Raw genomic sequence first — 18,723 nt, 5'->3', positions numbered from 1 at the left:
GACACACACATACACAGATCACAATCCAGCCATTGAGCCAGGCACACACACACATCACACCCCAGCACTGAGCGCAATAGCAATGAACCAGATACACACATACATATCATACCCTAGGCACTGAGCTATACACACACACAAGGCACCCCAGGCACTGAGCCATACGCACACAGACACACATCATTCCCCATTAAGGACTAACTGGCTGGCCCAGTTTTTTTGAACTAGCCACAGGACTGTTTGAATTGAGAAGGCTGTTTGAACTGGAACCTGGAGCACAGAGGTCTCTCTCTCTGTCTCTGTCTCTCTCTCTCTCTCTCTCTCTCTCTCTCTCTCTCTCTCTCTCTCTCTCTCTGTCTCTCTCTCTCTGTCTCTCTCTCTCTGTCTCTCTCTCTCTGTCTCTCTCTCTCTGTCTCTCTGTCTCTGTCTCTGTCTCTCTGTCTGTCTCTCTCTCTCTCTCTCTCTCTCTCTCTCTCTCTCTCTCTCTGTCTCTCTGTCTCTCTGTCTCTGTCTCTCTGTCTCTGTCTCTCTCTCTCTCTCTGTCTCTCTCTCTCTCTGTCTCTCTCTCAGGGGAAGCTAAAAACATGGTGTTTTAAACCCAGTTTCAGTTAAACCAGGCAAAGGCTGAGAGGGAACCCCTAGACCCCTTCTCACCTGGTCGTAACACTTGTAAATACGGCTACATGTTCCCCTAAACTGTAAATACAAGTGTTTTCCTCATCGCTTTATATTCAAAGTACTGCACTCAAAATTCATCCCACCATCTCCAAGGCGGATTTGCAACAACAATGAATTTATAGCGTGCTTCTCACATTTAGGAAGATATTTAGGGAAATTATTAGAGATGATTCTTCGGGACATGATATACTCCCATTTGGAAACAAATGAACTGATTAGCGAGAGGCAGCATGGTTTTGTGAAGGGGAGGTCATGTTTCACTAACTTGATTGAGTTTTTTGAGGAAGTGACGAAGATGATTGATGAAGGAAGGGCAGTGGATGTTGTCCATATGGACTTCAGTAAAGCCTTTGACAAGGTCCCTCATGGCAGATTGGTACAAAAGGTGAAGTCACATGGGATCAGAGGTGAGCTGGCAAGATGGATATAGAACTGGCTTGGTCATAGAAGACAGAGGCTAGTAGTGGAAGGGTGCTTTTCTGAATGGAGGGCTGTGACTAGTGGTGTTCCACAGGGATCAGTGCTGGGACCTTTGCTGTTTGTATTACATATAAATGATTTGGAGGAAAATGTAGCTGGTCTAATTAGTAAGTTTGCGGGCGACACAAAGGTTGGTGGAGTTGCGGATAGTGATGAGGATTGTCAGAGGATACAGCAGGATATAGATCGGTTGGAGACTTGGGCGGAGAAATGGCAGATGGAGTTTAATCCGGACAAATGTGAGGTAGTGCGTTTTGGAAGGTCTAATACAGGTGGGAAGTATACAGTAAATGGCAGAACCCTTAGGAATATTGACAGGCAGAGAGATCTGGGCGTACAGGTCCACAGGTCACTGAAAGTGGCAACGTAGGTGGATAAGGTAGTCAAGAAGGCATACGGCATGCTTGCCTTCATCGGTCGGGGCATAGAGTATAAAAATTGGCAAGTCATGCTGCAGCTTTACAGAACCTTAGTTAGGCCGCACTTAGAATATTGCATGCAATTCTGGTCGCCACACTACCAGAAGGGCGTGGAGGCTTTGGAGAGGGTACGGAAGAGGTTTACCAGGATGTTGCCTGGTCTGGAGGGCATTAGCTATGAGGAGAGGTTGGATAAACTCGGATTGTTTTCACTGGAACGACGGAGGTGGAGGGGCGACATGATAGAGGTTGACAAAGTTATGAGCGGCATGGACAGAGTGGATAGTCAGAAGCTTTTTCCCAGGGTGTAAGAGTCTGTTACTAGGGGACATAGGTTTAAGGTGCGAGGGGCAAAGTTGAGAGGGGATGTGCGAGGCAAGTTCTTTACACACAGGGTGGTGATGCCTGGAACTTGCTGCCAGGGGAGGTGGTGGAAGCAGGTACGATAGCGACATTTCAGAGGCATCTTGACAAATACATGAATAGGATGGGAATAGAGGGATACGGACCCCGTAAGTGCAGAAGGTTTTAGTTTAGACAGGCATCAAGATTGGTGCAGGCTTGGAGGGCCGAATGGCCTGTTCCTGTGCTGTACTGTTCTTTGTTCTATATCTTATGGAGTTCTTTACAATAAGAAGGAAAAGAGCATGGCAGAGATCAGACTCTGGGCAAGAGGAAAGCTCGGAGAAGTGGGGATGACCAAATAAACGCAGTGTCAGAGGTTTTGAAGAGAGTATGGTGTAGGGAACTGGGTAGGGAGTTTTAAAAGGCCGGGTGAATGGGCTGAATGAATGGCTGCCAGTAGTGGAGCAGAGGGAGCAAAACGTCAGCAGTTGGAGGAGCAGGGTCCATGCGGGGATAAAAGGTAGGAGTGAGGTGAAGCTATGGCAAGGATAAGCATTTTGTAATGAAGCTGCTGGAGCTTGCGATGATGCTGAAGCTTAGAAAGGGATGGGGTGATGGGAGTGTTGTACTTGTTGTTGAGGATGTGGATTGGACTTAAAGCTTGGGGAGGGTTGAAGCAGTTAGATCAGCTAGGTCAGCTCTAAAGAAGTAAAACCTTGAGGACTAGAATTAGAGTATAGAGTTATTTACGGCATAGAAGGAGGCATTTGGCCCATCATGTCCATGTTAGCTCTCCGTGTTGAAGGTAAAGCATGGAAGCTGAAGCAGATGGTCAGCTGTTCTGGTTCATCGAGTTCCTGATATCAGACTGGCCATTTGGGAGATTGGCAGCAACCTTTGGATTAATGAAAAAGGCAGCAAGGTAAAACTGAGCCTCATCAACGGGTGTAGAAACTGATGCCTTGCTTCTCATGTTGCCATGAGGTAGCTGTAGATCGTGAAGAGGAGGAAGCCATGGGTGGGTCTCAAGACTGTGGAATTACTGTCGTCCCTGATTTTCTCATTCCTCCTACAGTATGCAGGATATAAAAACTCAAGCTCAATGTCTCCCAATCAATATTTACTGATTTACTTCATCTTTCCATTTGCAAATTTTTGCCTTGTCATTCTGCACTATGGGCCTTGCCTTTGAAACTTGGTTCCTTATGAACAAAAGTCAAAGAAAGCTGATATTACTGATGTAAAATTAGAGTTTCACCATCTACATTCACACTCTTTGAAACAATGAATAATCAAAGTGGAACCATTTCTAATCTGAACAATATTCTACAGTGCCTAATATAAAGAATACGAAATGGTGAACAGTTGGAAAATAATAGCTGTCTTTCTCATTTTTTGATATTACAAATCATCAATTTATTTGTCCCATATAGGCATTATTTTGCAGTACTTGGTGCTAAGTGTCGCTTAATAAACTTTCAGTGAGTGTGCAAAAGCAAAATACTGCAGGTGCTGGAAATCTGAAATGAAAACAGAAAATACTGAAAATACTCATCAGGCCTGTCAGCATCTTTGGAGAGAGCATCAGAGTTAATGGGGCTAGATTTTCCAGGCTCCGTGGATATGTGGTTGAAGGTAGGGGGCGCTGGGAAAATAGGAGGGAGCTGCATTGGAATGGCTCCATAACCCATTCCTGCTTCTGGGGGACTTTTCCGGGGCAGACTGGGAACCAGGTTGGCTACCCTCTCCTCGGAGGAGGGCAACCAATTAGTCCAATTAAGACCCCACTTAGGAGCCATTGGTGCTGGTATTTTACCATGTGTGGAGGCTGCCAGCTCAATCAAAGTGACAGGCCAGGGAGCATTGGGAGCCGGAGGCTCCATGTCCCAATGATAGGCTCATGGGGATGAAAGGCCACAACCCCATCTGTAAATAGGCATGTGGAGGGGTTTCCCCTCCAACCCAATGGCCTTACTGGCTTCAGGCCTCTTTGATTTATAACTTCTATGCAGGCTGTCAAGGGTGCCTCCATGTTGAGGACTGTGAACATGGAGGCTGCCTTCTGGAAGTTGCACTGGCGGGCGCGCTGAAAACATGGACAGGCTGGGGACCTCCATATGGGCCTGACATCGGGGTCCCAACACCTGCTACAAAATCCAGCCTAACATTTCAGGTCGACATTTCATGTCAGAACTCATGATGAAACTTTAGCTCTATTTCTCTTTGCAGATGCTGCCAGACCTGCTGAATATTTCCAGCATTTTCTCTTTTCATTTCAGTGATTGTCACTGAGTTAGTAACCTTTATTTTGGATCTCCACATATTGATGGCATGCAGTGGCAGTCAGCCATCCTGATGAGAGATCCTTAAACTGAATAAAAGTAACAAGTGAGCTTCATCTACTCTGTTTTATAAAAATATCTAAGCAGTAATTTCAAGGCTTTAGTCTGATGATGATTGTCCAGGCTCTGATTTACAGTTTTTACAGAATTAGGAAATTTAATCCCAAAAATACCAACAATAAAATCAATCATTATGTGTAGTAAAAACTAAATTTGACTCATTCAGTTGCCATAAATCAGCAGCTGTGATCATGATATCTAAATTTCATGAATTAGTATTCATTGATTCATTGCCAAGTATATAAACTCTCAGAACCCTTGTATTATATGCCAGCCTGTATCTCACTCCTGTATATCCATTATTCCATACATGAACAATCCAAAACCCATTATTATATTCCTGCCTGTAATACGCGCCATTGTCCAATATTGCTGGTTATATAAACAATTTAAACTCATCAATAGATTTCACCCCATAACCCACTTTATATAAACGATCTGAACCCTTCAGTCAACTTTGCACCTGTAATTTCCAAGGCAGTCCCTTTGACCGTTTTTAAAGCTGTGCAGTATGTTGCCATCATACAATAGCTACCATTAAATTATGATCCCAACTCAACTCCTTAATGAGACTACTCCTTCATACTTAAAGATATATTGCTGTCTACATAACCCCCTTAAATGCTAAGTTGTAGTTCGGTCTTGAGTACCCAAAATGTTCTATGCATTAACTATCAGAATCCCTTCATCAGAATTTAGTCTGTAACTCACTCCCAGTGTTTCCATTCTATCATAAACCAATACAGCCCTTCAATTAAATTTCAGCTTGAAACATACTCGCAGCTATCCATTATTCTATACAGAAACCATGCTGCCATTCATAGGAACAGGAGTAGGCCATTTAGCCTCATGGGTCTATTCTGCCATTCATTGAGATCATGGCTGATCTGGAACCAGCTCCACATACTCACCTTTGCCCCATATCTCTTAATCCCTCTGGTTAACAAAAATCTCAGATTTAAAATTTTTTGCAGAGAGTTCCATACTGCTGCCACACTTTGTGTGTTGATGTATGCACTATTTTCACTCCTGATAGGTTTGGTTCTGATTTTTAAACCATGCTCCCTTCTCCTAGACTCCCCAACCAGTGAAAATGCTTCTCTCTGTCTACCCTATCTGTTCCCCTTAATATCTTGAAAACTTTGATCAAATCACCACTTAATCTTCTAAATTCCAGGAAATTTAACCCTAGGTTGTTTCATCGCTCCTTGTGATTTAATCCTCAGAGTCCAGGTATTATTCCAGTAAATTTACACTCTAAGGCCAATATATCCTTCCTAAAATGTGGCAGAACTGCTCACAGGATTCCAGGTGTGGTTTAACTTGGGCTTTGTATAGCTGGTAAATGAGAAAGAACAAGATGGAATTTTCAGGAAAATCAGAGGCATTTTGAACTGCTGAGTATTTCCAGCACTGTTTTTATTTCAGATTTCTAGCATCTGCAGTATTTTGCTTTTATTTTACTTGAGTTAAGTTTGACGAGCTCTGCCTTGAGCTCCTCAGTGTGGACCTAGACTCTAGCTGGTCCCAAAAGGAATCATTTTACTGATTGTAGGCAACTAACACAGTGCTAGTCCTCTAGATATAAAGGCCAGTATTCCATTAGCCTTTTTGATTATTTTCTATACCTGTTCATGACATTTTAATCTATGTACCCGGACCCCCAAGTCTCCTTGGACCTCCACTGTTTCTAGCTTTTCACCGTTTAGAAAGTACTCTGATCTATCATTTTAGGTCCAAAGTGGATGACCTCATTTTTACTTGCATTGAAATTCACTGCTTACAAAGCTGCCTATCTTTGTGTCATCACCAAATTAGGATATATGGCTTTCTGTCCCATCATCTAAGTCATTAAAAAATACAGTGAATAGTTGAGCCCGTAACACAGATCCCTTGCGGGATGCCACTCGTCACATCCTGCCAATTAGAGTACCTGCTCATTATCCCTACCCTCTGTCTCCTGCCACTCAGCCAATTTCCTAACCAGATCAATAATTTGCGTTCAATTCCATGAGCATTCCTAGGCATCTGTTGCTATTTGATTGTCAGATGTATTTTTTCCTGCTCCTTTTTAATGAAAATGCTTCCTCTCACCCACTTGTTTTATATTTGCTGTAAAATTGAAGGAGCAGGTAAAAACCTAAGGGAAGAAAACATAAGATTGTTCTCATGCAACTGGAAACATTTAATTAGCAAGTCATACTGTGCTGGTTGATCCTCAGTATTCAGCCTGTGTGATGATTTATCATAACTAAGGCATCCATCAGTTTTTATGGGTTGAATTGATCCTGCAGGAATTTGATATCTGGAACAGAGTACATTACAAGTGTGTAATGGACTCCACTGTGAAATTCCATTTTTGCAGTCACTAAATATTTGGGATGGCAATACATTCTTTAACAAGTCTGTTGTGTTTCCAAATTTGTCTGCTCATTACCAGCAGTTTTTTTGTTTCAATCATTTTTTTAACAGCATGCAAGCGACAGAAAAGAATAAACCTCAAGCACACACTTCAGTGGATCTGTGTTTTTTTTATTCATTCATGGGATGTCAGCATTGCTGGCAAGGCCAGCATTTGTTGCCTATCTCTAATTGCCCTTAAGAAATTGATGGTGAGCCACCGCCTTGATTCGCTGCTGTCCATGTGATGTAGACAATGCAGTTAGGAAGGGAGTTCCAGGTTTTTGACACAGCAACTGTGAAGGAACGGCGATATAGTTCCAAGTCAGGGTGGTGTGTGGCTTGGAGGGGACCGTGCAGTTGGTGGTCCCATGCATCTGCTGCCCTTATCCTCCTCGGTGGTAGAGGTCGTAGGTTTGGAAGGTGCTCTCGAAGGAGGCTTGGTTAGTTGCTGCAGTGCATCTTGTAGATGGTACACACTGCTGCCACTGTGCACCAGTGGTGAAGGGAGTGAATGTTTAAGGTATTGGATGGGATGCTGATCAAATGGGCTGCTTTGTCCTGGATGGTTTTGAGCTTCTTGAATGTTGTTGGAGCTGCACTCATCCAGGCAAGTGGAGTATTCCATCACACTCCTGACTTGTGCCTTATAGATGGTGGGAGATTCAGTGATGTTAATGCAATTAAATGTCAAGGGGAGACAGTTAGATTTTCTCTTGTTGGAGATGGGCATTGCCTGCCACTTGTATGGCACAAATGTTACTTGCCACTTTTCAGCCCAAGCATGAATGTTGCCAAGGTCTTGCTGCATGCAGGCACGGACTGTTTCAGTAACTGAAGAGTCGCGAATGGTACGAAACACTGCAATCATCAGCGAACAACCCCATTTCTGACTTTATGGTGGAGGGAAGGTCATTGATGAAGCAGCTGAAAATGGTTGGGCCTAGGATGCAACCCTGAGGAATTCCTCCAGCAAGGTCCTGGGGTTGCGATAATTGGCCTCCCACAACCACAGCCATGTTCTTTTGTGCTAGGTATGACTGCAAACAGTGTCGAGTTTTCCCCCTGATACCTGTTGACTTTTTTTTAATCATTCAGGGTACATGAAAGTCGCTGGCTAGGCCAGCATTTATTGCCCATCCCTAATTGCCCTTGCAAAGCTGGTGCTGAGCTGCCTTCTTGAACCACTACAGTCCTTGGGGTGTAGGTACACCAGCAGTGCTGTTAGGAAGGGAGTTCCAGAATTTTGACCCAGTGACAGTATAGTTTTAAGTCAGGATGGTGTGTGGCTTGGACGGGAAGTTGAAGGTAGTGGTGTTCCCATGCATCTGCTGCCACTGTTGTTCTGGGTGATAGAGATTGCGGGTTTGGAAGGTGTTGTTGAAGGAGCCTTGGTGAGTTGCTGCAGTGCATCTTGCAGATGGTACACACTACTGCAACTGTGTGTCTGTGGTGGAGGGAGTGAATGTTGAAGGTGGTGGATGGGGTGCCAATCAAGCGGGCTGCTTTGTCCTGGATGGTGTTGAGCTTCTTAAGTGTTGTTTTTATTTAGAGAGATACAGCACTGAAACAGGCCCTTCGGCCCACTGAGTCTGTGCTGACCGTCGACCACCCATTTATACTAATCCTACACTAATCCCATATTCCTACCACATCCCCACCTGTCCCTATATTCCCCTACCACCTACCTATACTAGGGGCAATTTATAATGGCCAATTTACCTATCAACCTGCAAGTCTTTTGGCTGTGGGAGGAAACTGGAGCACCCGGAGGAAACCCACGCAGACACAGGGAGAACTTGCAAACTCCACACAGGCAGTACCCAGAATTGAACCCAGGTCACTGGAGCTGTGAGGCTGCGGTGCTAACCACTGTGCCGCAGTGTGGCACTGTGCTAACTGTGCTCCAGTTAGAACTGTACCCATCCAGGCAAGTGGAGAATATTCCATCACACTCCTGACCTGTGCCTTGTAGATGGTGGACAGGCTTTGGGGGAGACCTAGGAGGTGAGTTGCTCGCTGAAGAATACCCAGCCTGTGACCTGCTCTATTTATGTGGCTAGTCCAGTTCAGTTTCTGGTCAATGGTGACCCCCAGGATGTTGATAGTGGGGGATTCAGCGATAATGCCTTTGAAGGTCAAGGGGAGATGGTTAGATTCTCTCTTGTTTGAGATGGTCATTGCCTGGCACTTGTGTGGTGCAAATGTTACTTGCCACTTATCAGCCCAAGCCTGGATGTTGTCCAGGTTTTGTTGCATATGCACATGGGCTGCTTCAGTATCTGAGGAGTCGCACATGGTGCTGAACATTGTGCAATCATCAGCGAACATCCCCACATCTGACCTTATGATGGAGGGAAGGTCATTGATGAAGCAGCTAAGGGTGGTTGGGTCTAGGACACTACCCTGAGGAACTCCTGCAGTGATGTCCTGGGACTGAGATGATTGACCTCCAACATGGGGGAGGCGGTGGCGCAGTGGTAATGTCACTAGACTAGTAACCCTGAGCCCCGCCCCTGGCTAATGCTCTGAGGACATGGGTTCAAATCCCACCACGGCAGATGGTGGAATTTGAATTCAATTTATAAATCTGGAATTAAAAAGCTAGTCTAGTGGTGATCATGAAACCATTGTCAATTTGTTGTAAAAACCCATCTGGTTCACTAGTGTCCTTTAGGGAAGGAGATCTGCTGTCCTTACCTGGTCTGGCCTACGCATGACTCCAGACCCACAGCAATGTGGTTGACTTTCAAATGCCCTCTGAAATGGCCTAGCAAGCCACTCAGTTGTATCTAACAGCTACAAAGTCTAAGAGGAAGAATGAAACCGGACGGACCACCTGGCATCGACCTAGGCACCGGAAACGACAACAGCAAATCCAGCTGTGTCAACCCTGCAAAGTCCTCCTTATTAACATATGGGGGCTTGTGCCAAAGTTGGGAGAGCTGTCCCATAGACTAGTCAAGCAGCAGCCTGACATAGTCATACTCTTTGGAATCATACCTTGCAGCCAATGTCCCAGACACCACCATCACCATCCCTGGGTATGTCCTGTGCCATCGGACAGACACACCAGAGGTGGTGACACAGTAGCATATAGTTGGGAAGGTTGCCCTGGGAGTCCTCAACAATGACTCCAATCAACATTGAAGTCTCATGGCATCAGGTCAAACATGGACAAGGAAATCTCCTGCTGATTACCACATACCACCGCCCCCCCCGCACCCCCACTGGCTGATGAATCAGTGCTTTTCCATGTTGAATACCACTTGAAAGAAGCACTGAGGGTAGCAAGGGCACAAAAAAATGTACTCTAGGTGAGGAATTTCAATGTCCGTCACCAAGAGTGGCTCGGTTGAACCACTACTGATCGAGCTGGCCAAGTCCCAAAGGACATAGCTGCTAGACTGGGTCTGCGGCAGGTGGTGAGGGAACCAACAGGAGTGAATAACCTACATGACCTTGATCTTCCTGTCACAGATGCATCTATCCATGACCATATTGTTAAGAGTGACCACCGCACAGTCCTTGTGGAGACAAAGTCCCATCTTCACACAGAGGACCTACCATAGTGTTGAGTGGCACTACCGCTGTGCTAAATGGGATGGATTTCAAAAAGATCTCACAACTCAAAACTGGGCATCCATAAGGCGCTGTGGGCCATCAGCAGCAGAATAATTGTATTTAAACACAATCTGTAACCTCATGGCCTGGCATATCCCCCATTCTACCATTACCAGCAAGCCAAGGGACCAACCCTGGTTCACTGAAGAGTGCAGGAGGGCTTACTAGGAACAGCACCAGGCATACCTAAAGATAAGGTGTCAGCCTGGTGAAGCTGCAACACAGGACTATTTACATGCCAAACAGCAGAAGCAGTATGCAATAGTCAGGGCTAAGCGATACCACAATCAACGGATCAGCTCTGAAGTCCTGCCACATCCAGTGGGTGGTGGTGGACAATTAAACCACTGACGAGGAGGAGGCTCCATAAATATTCCCATCCTCAACGATGGGGGAGCACAGCACATCAGTGCAAAAGACAAGGCTAAAGTATTTGCATCCATCTTCAGCCAGAAGTACAGAATGGAAAATCCATCTCGGCCTCCTCCTGAAGTCCCCAGCATCACAGATGCCAGTCTTCAGCCAATCTGATGCGCTCCACGTGATATCAAGAAATGGCTGTAGGCACTGGATACTGCAAAGGATATCAGCCCCAACAACATTCCGGCAATAGTACTGAAGACTTGTGCTCCAGAACTAGCTGCACACCTAACCAAGGTGTTCCAGTACAGCTACAACACTGGCATCAATCCAGCAATGTGGAAAATTGCCCAGGTATGTCCTGTGCACAAAAAGCAGGACAAATCCAATTCGGCCAATTACTGCCCTATCAGTCTACTCTCAATCATCAGTAAAGCGATCGAAGGGGTCATCGACAGTGCTATCAAGCAGCACTTGCTCAGCAATATCCTGCTCACTGATGCTCAGTTTGGGTTCCGCCAGGGCCACTCAGCTCCTGACCTCATTACAGCCTTGGTTCAAACATGGACAAAAGAGCTGAACTCAAGAGATGAGGTGAGAGTGACTGCCTTTGACACCAAGGCAACATTTGACCAAGTATGGCATCAAGGAGCCCTAACAAAACTGATGTCAATGGGATCAGGGGAAAACGCTCCGCTGGTTGGAGTCATACCTAGCACAAAGGAAGATGATTGTGGTTGTAGGAGGTCAATCGTGTCAGTCCCAGGACATCACTTCAGGAGTTACACAGGGTAGTGTCCTAGGCCCAACCATCTTCAGCTGCTTCATCAACGACCTTCCCTCCATCATAAGGTCAGTAGTGGGGATGTTTGCTGATGATTGCACAATGTTCAGCACCATTCCCGACTCCTCAGATACTGAAGCAGCTCATGTGCATATGCAGCAAGACCTGTACAACATCCAGGCTTGGGCTGATGAGTGGCAATTAACAATCATACTACATAAGTGCCAGGCAATGACCATCTCAAACAAGAGAGAATCTAACCATCTCCCCGTGATGTTCAGTGGAGTTACCATCACTGAATCCCCCACTATCAACGTCCTGAGAGTCACCATTGACCAGAAACTGAACTGGACCAGCCACATAAATGCTGTGGCTACAAGAGCAGGTCAGAGGCTGGGAATTATGCAGCCAGTAACTCACCTCCTATCTTCCCAATGCCTGTCCATCAAGGCACAAGTCTGAAGTGTGATGGAATACTCTCCACTTGCCTGGAGGAGTGCAGCTCCAACAACACTCGAGAAGCTTGACACCATCAGGGACAAAACAGCCCGCTTGAATGGCACCCCATCCGCCACCTTCAATATTCACTCCCTCCACCACCGACGCACTGTGGCAGCAACGTGTACCATCTACAAGAAGCACTGCAGCAACTCACCAAGGATCCTTAGCACCTTCCAAACCTGCGACCTCTACTACCTGGAAGGACAAGGGCAGCAGATGCATGGGAACACCATCATCTGCAAGTTCCTGTCCAAGCCCCACACCATCCTGACTTGGAACTATATTGTCGTTCCTTCACTGTCGCTGGGTCAAAATACTGGAACGTCCTAACAACACTGTTGGTGTACCTACACCCCAAGGACTGCAGTGGTTCAAGAAGGCAGCTCAGCACCACCTTCTCAAGGGCAATTAGGGATGGGCAACAAATGTTGGCCTAGCCAGCGATGCCTACGTCCCATGACTGATTTAAAAAGAAAACAGAACCGTCTACCTTTGTGCTAGGTATGAGTCCAAACAGCAGAGTTTTTCCCTGATTCCCATTGACTTCAGTTTAGCTAGGGCTCCTTGGTGCTATACTTGGTTAAATGCTGCCTTGATGTCAAGGGCACTCACTCTCACCTCACTTTTGGAGTTCAGCTCTTTTGCGCATGTTTGGACCAAGGCTGTAATGAGATCTAGAGCTGAGTGGACCTGGCAGAACCCAACTGAGCATCAGTGAGCAGGTTATTGCTAAGTAAATGCTGCTTGATAGCACTGTTGACAGCCCCTTCCATTACTTTGTTGATGATCGGGAGTAGACTGATAGGGCGGTAATTGGCTGAGTTGAATTTGTGCTGCTTTTTGTGCACAGGACATACCTGGGCAATTTTCCACATTGCTGGATAGATTCCAGTGTTGTAGCTGTGCTGGAACAGCTTTGCTAGGTTCGAGGCTAGTTCTGTAGCACAAGTCTTCAGTACTGTTGCCAGACTGTTGTCAGGGCCCATAGCCTTTGCATATCCAGTGCCTCCAGTTGTTTCTTGATATAATGTGGAGTGAATTTGATTGGCTGAAGGCTGGCATCTGTGGTGCTGGGTACCTCAGGAGGAGGCCGAGATGGGTTATCCACTCAGCAGTTCTGGGTGAAGATGGATGCAAATGCTTCAGCCTTGTCTTTTGCTCCTTGATGCCATACTCTGTCAAATGCTGCCTTGATGTCAAGGTGCAGTCACTCTCACCTCACCTCTGGAAATAAGCTCTTTTGTCCATGTCTGGACCAAGGCTCTCATGAGGACTGGAGCCCAGTGGCCCTGGTGGAACTCAAACTGAGCAGCAGTTAGTAAGTGCTGCTTGGTAGCAGTGTCAACAACAACATCTGTTGCTTTGCTGATTGAGAATAGACTGATGGGCAGTAATTGGTTGGATTGGATTTGCTTGCTTTTTGTAGACAGGACATACCTGGGTAATTTTCCACTTGATCAGGTAAATGCTAGTTTGGTAGTTGTACTGGAACAGCTTGGCGATGGGCGCGGCTAGTCCTGGAGGACAAGTCTTTAGGCAGGTGCAGCAGGTAATAGAAAGGTAAATGGAATTTTGGCATTTATTGCTAAAGGAATAAAGTATAAAAGTAGGGACATATTGCTGCAACTGTACAAGGCATTAGTGAGACTGCACCTGGAGTATTGCCCCCTTACTTGAGGAGGGATGTAGTTGCATTGGAGGCAGTTCAGAGGAGGTTCACTAGATTGATTCCAGAGATGAGGGGTTTGGCTTGTGAAGAGAGATTGAGCAGTTTAGGCCTGTACTCTCTCGAGTTTAGAAGAATGAGAGGAGATCTAATTGAGGTATATAAGATGATTAAGGGGACTGACAAAGTAGACGAAGAGAGGATGTTTCCTCTGGTGGGGCAATCTAGAACAAGAAGTCATAGTTTTAGGATAAGAGGTAGCAGATTTAAAACAGAGGTGAGGAGAAATTACTTCTCTCAAAGGGTTGTGAGTTTGTGGAATTCACTACCCCAGAGTGCGGTAGATGCAGGGACTTTGAGTAAATTTAAGGAGGAGTTATACAGATTTTTAATCAGTACAGGGTTGAAGGGTTATGGAGAACGGGCAGGAAAGTGGAGTTGAGGCCGAGATGAGATCAGCCATGATCGTATTGAATGGCGGAGCAGGCCCGAAGGGCCGAATTGCCTGCTCCTGCTCCTAGTTCTTATGTTTTTATGTCATAGAGTCACAGAGTTATACAGCACAAAAACATGGCCTTCGGCCCATCGTGTCTGTGCCGGCCATCAAGCACCTAACTATTCTAGTCCCATTTTCCAGCACTTGGCCCGTAGCCTTGTATGCTATGGCGTTTCAAGTGCTCATCTAAATACTTCTTAAATGTTGAGGGTTCCTGCCTCTACCACCACTTCAGGCAGTGCGTCCAGATTCCAACCACCCTCTGGGTGAAAAAAATTTTCCTCAAATCCCCTCTCAACCTCCTGCCCCTTACCTTAAATTTATGCCCCCTGGTTATTGACTCCTCCGCTGGAGGAAAAAGTCTCTTCCTATCTAACCTATCAATGCCCCTCATAATTTTGTATACCTCAATCATGTCCCCCCTCATCCTGTTCTTATATTTAGTACTACCGCTGGGATGTTGTCAGGGCCCATAGCCTTTCAATGCCTTCAGCCATTTCTTGATATCATGTGGAGTGAATCAGATTGGCTGAAGACTGACATCCGTGATGCTAGGGACCTCAGGAGGCAGTTGAGATGGATCATCCACTTGGCACTTCGGGCTGAAAATGGTTGCAAATGTTTCAGCCTGACTCTGAGCCTCATATCATGGCTAATAACATGAATAAGGCCTGCAGGGTTCAAATCTGGAGGTGGCTGCAGCTGTTTTACTTTTGCAACATACTCCCACCTATTAATGCTGCACAGAAGAAAGGACATTGATTTGATGGGTCTTGGGAGCTGTGAGCCAAAAGCAGCCAAAACATGGGTGTCCAATGGGATCAAATTGCAACCTTGCCTCTGAGTCATGGGTCTCATGTAGAGATGCAAAACCATCTCTCTGATTTACTATCAACTCTCACTTCAATAGTCCCCTTGCCTCCAGTTTTGATTCCTAAAACTGATTCATCACAGAGTAGCCTTCATTATACTTGCTGCACTCTTTCTCTGCATCAGATCTCCCATCTCCAACAACTTTTTGACATTACTAAGCTGTCCTGTCAAACTGGCATGTTTCTGTTGGGATGATTACTTCAAAGTCCAAGCTTTCATCTTAAAATAATGTGGAAATCAACTAATTGAATACAGGACTTTGTGGGGGGAGAGAGCAGAGAGGGAGCTTAATGCCTGTTTTCACCTGTTGTACTCCTGTCTGTTTATTTGCTGAAGTGGTGTCGTGCTTCAGAGATCTCTTTGCAGACTGCAAAGGTAGCCGTTAGTCAGTTTGAGATGCATATGAGAAATTGCAGAATTACTTTCTGACATTTGAAAGACAAATGTTTCCTTCTCCAGTGCAAGAAGAAACACACGCTTGTCTGCCCTGAATTCTCCAGGACTGGGAGCTGCGCGCTAGGCTCTAAGTGCAAGTTGCAGCACCGGCAACGGAAAAGCCACAAGCGGAAGCACTCTTCTGAAACAAGTCAGGATGGAGCAGCAGAGGAGGGCACAACTTCAAAACGGGTCAAACAAGCAGACGAGACAGACAGGTAAAGTGGGGTTATCACCGCTGGGAGTTTGAAACAAAATGACCAGTCATAAGGTATTTTAATTCATGCTCTTTGCTCTCTGTTTGGCAAGAACTTTAAAGAAAAATAATAACTGCAAGTCTGACAGCTTACTGTGTGAATCACTACTTGCTGTGATGCACAGTCACACAGACCAAGGAACTTCCTACCTGTGCTGAGTTAACTGATGTTAGCGGGGTTGGCGGTTGGTATGCTAGAGTTTGCTGCATTGCCCCATGGGCTAAGGAGAGAAAAAAAGGAACAACCAGGGTTCCAGCTTCTAATTGCTATCTAGTAATCTCCACTGGTAAGTGCGTGACGTGGACATTAGGTGAGGAGAAGATTAGGATTGGCTATGATATCCTCTGTGGTCGAATAGCCTCCCGAAACTCATTAAGGTACACAAGAAAAATGGCCACTTGGACAGGGCACTGCTCACCATAGTCCGTAAGTTTGAAGCTTCCGAAGGGGAGTGTAAGAAATATAGAGCGGAAGAAAATTTCTAAATAAATATCCTAAATGCCTTCAAATTTCACAGCAGGGATCATGAACTCACTGCTGACCTTTGCCTTTCCACTCTGAATTTTAACCCATTGCAGAGACAGAAATTGGAGGTGAAGAGTATCAAGTATATTACAGGTAATTTAGAAATAGGTGTTCTGCTTAGAACAACCTGGGCATCATGAATGACAGAGGTACTCAACACGATATAACTGCTTCCAGCATGACAACGCAGAATCGAAACAAGACTAAGAGCCGCTGTAAAGTGAAAACTCTGCAGAACAGTCCCTGCCTGTTACATGCAGCAAGTAGTTACTGTGGTGCCATATGTTGCACAGAATAGAAGTCACTGCTTCTGTATAGAAGTGAGGGCAGTAAGGGGTCATTTTCCATTTCCTGCCCCTGGACTCTTATAATGTGACCTTCTAGGCACCTCAATAAGAAATTTTAGGGTTTTTATACAAAAGCCAGGTAGTATTGTTAAAACGTATCAAAAAGATTTAAACCAGGCCACACCTATGGTGCTGCTCTGCTCACTGAATTCTCGATCTCAGCCACGCCATTGAATTAAGGCCAAATATTGGAAGGCAGGGAAAGATCCCAGATCCACTTGCACGGTACTCCAAGGTTTCAGTCAGAGAAATCCTAAGTAGCTTGCACTCGTGTTGAAGTGGGGGAAGGAACAGAGCAATAGGGAAATACTTTTTTTTTAAAAAAAGGGGTTGTAGCCCTCCATGCAAAGGGATAGAGATGCTTCTTATCTCAGGATTAACAGTGCGGCACAGGCATGGACTCGTGAGAAAGTTTCCCATTTGTCCTTATAACTGGTGCACATGGTAGAGATCTAAAGCGGAGAAGGATAACAAAAAAATGATTCCACAGTAAACTTTTTCCAGTGGAATTGTCAAATGAATGTTTGAGGCAGTTCTGTACTGTTTGCAAATGGTCTCTATTTAAATCTAGCCAATGAAATCCTGCTCAAAGTGATTTACTTGGTAAACTAGGTAAATGGTTAACAGGATTTGACTCTTGTCACTATTAATTCAACAAATATAATTGACATAACTGTTCTGGATTGAGCCCTGCATTCAATTTGGATGAAAGGCTATGCTGCACTTACGAACACTTAGCAATTGAGTAGCATCCAAAAAGTGTCATCTTTCCAATGAAATTAAATTGTTTTCTGTGTCAGGATACTAGATTTTATATATTTTTTAAAATGTTAACATGGTTTTCTAAATCTTTGGCAGAGAGCTGAAGGAGAAGACCCCAAAACAAGTGTCGACAGAGAGAAGAGTTAACTCTTCTCTCATCACTGGAGAATTGAGTAGTAGCAGCAGCAACCAGCATTGTCTGCCAGCATTCATTGCTCTTCACTCATCTGCATTCTCTGAAGAAAAAGCAGATTCTGAAGTGGAAAAGGAAAGGGCAGGTGAAGCACTGGGTATGTATTTGAAAGACAGTCACAAGCCAACATCTTGTCTTTTCTTTAAGATTTGGCCCTAATTTTATTTGAATTTATAGTCAGGTTGTTTTGGTTCTGACAATCACCCACCCACAATTCCACAGAGAATGCTGTATAATAATGAGTTAGAAGCCTGTCAAGTTTTAGCCTCCTTAACCCAGGGATGTTGAGGCCAATTGTAACAACTGTACCATCTAACTGGTTTAGATCAGTTATCTCAACACACAACACAGATCAAACGTTTGTCTCTTCTTGGTCACCTGATCATGGTATTATCAGCTTACGGCTTATATGTCACCTTTAATATAGTAAACAGCCCAGTGTGATTCATAGAGAAGAAATGGATGCTGAATAGTAGTCGGAGAGTTAAGGGAAATGACTGCAAGCATGGTCAAATGCTAAGACTGTGAAGAGGGTTTTGAAGGTTGAGAGAAGAGAATTAAATTCATAGAAATAATGAAGGAAGCCATTTAAACACTCGTACTTGCTAGTGTTTACTCTTCAGCTGGAGCTGCTCTGGATCCCATTTCCATGACCTGCAGGTTAGCATGGTAGAGGGACTGTCTGAGGTGGACCTTCCAAATTTGACATGCCTGTACAAGTCCGATATTGATCTGGCCACTATCAAGGGTGCAGCCTTGTCAGTCTTTAGAATCAATTTTCAGCCAATCAAAGGGCATTTTGTTGGAAGCTGGTCCCTGCTCAAAATGGTGAAACCACAAAGGAAGAAAACCTTTTTTATTTTAAAAAGTAGGAGGGCAAAATCAGTTAATATGGATGGATTAGCTTAATGTACCTGGAAAAAGCAGCCATCATAGGGAGAATGTGTGCTTGAATAATGGGCAAAATCTAGCCTGACCTTGATGGCCTCTTCAGTCGGATTGCCCAGTAACACTAGTTGGTAGGCGTGAATAGTAAACATTTGAGAAAGGCATCAGAGCTAACTTGTCCTAGTGGAGCCAAAGCCAACAAGCAGTCATTGTCCTGTGGAGAGGAGAAAGAAATTGTAGAAAAATAAAATAGAAGTCAATATGATGAAATAAAGGAGAGTGTGTGTG

The 18,723-nt window shown here is 45.0% G+C and overlaps 1 protein-coding gene across 4 annotated transcripts in view; it reads left to right on the top strand.

Annotated features, from left to right (window-relative positions):
* zc3h3 (zinc finger CCCH-type containing 3) overlaps nt 1-18,723 on the top strand; it is a 343,469-nt gene that overhangs the window by 280,930 nt on the left and 43,816 nt on the right. For all 4 annotated transcript variants that reach the window (XR_010975023.1, XM_068031413.1, XM_068031412.1 and 1 more), the window contains 2 exons: nt 15,488-15,681; nt 17,451-17,644. Coding sequence is in view for 3 of the 4 variants with exons in the window: in XM_068031413.1 (XP_067887514.1) it covers nt 15,488-15,681; nt 17,451-17,644 (388 nt within the window). In the remaining variant the exon portion in view is untranslated. The remainder of the gene's footprint in view (nt 1-15,487; nt 15,682-17,450; nt 17,645-18,723) is intronic.

This window comes from Heterodontus francisci, chromosome 5, assembly GCF_036365525.1.
Source record: "Heterodontus francisci isolate sHetFra1 chromosome 5, sHetFra1.hap1, whole genome shotgun sequence".
Lineage (NCBI taxonomy): Eukaryota > Metazoa > Chordata > Chondrichthyes > Heterodontiformes > Heterodontidae > Heterodontus > Heterodontus francisci.
This window is presented reverse-complemented; position numbering and strand designations above follow the sequence as displayed.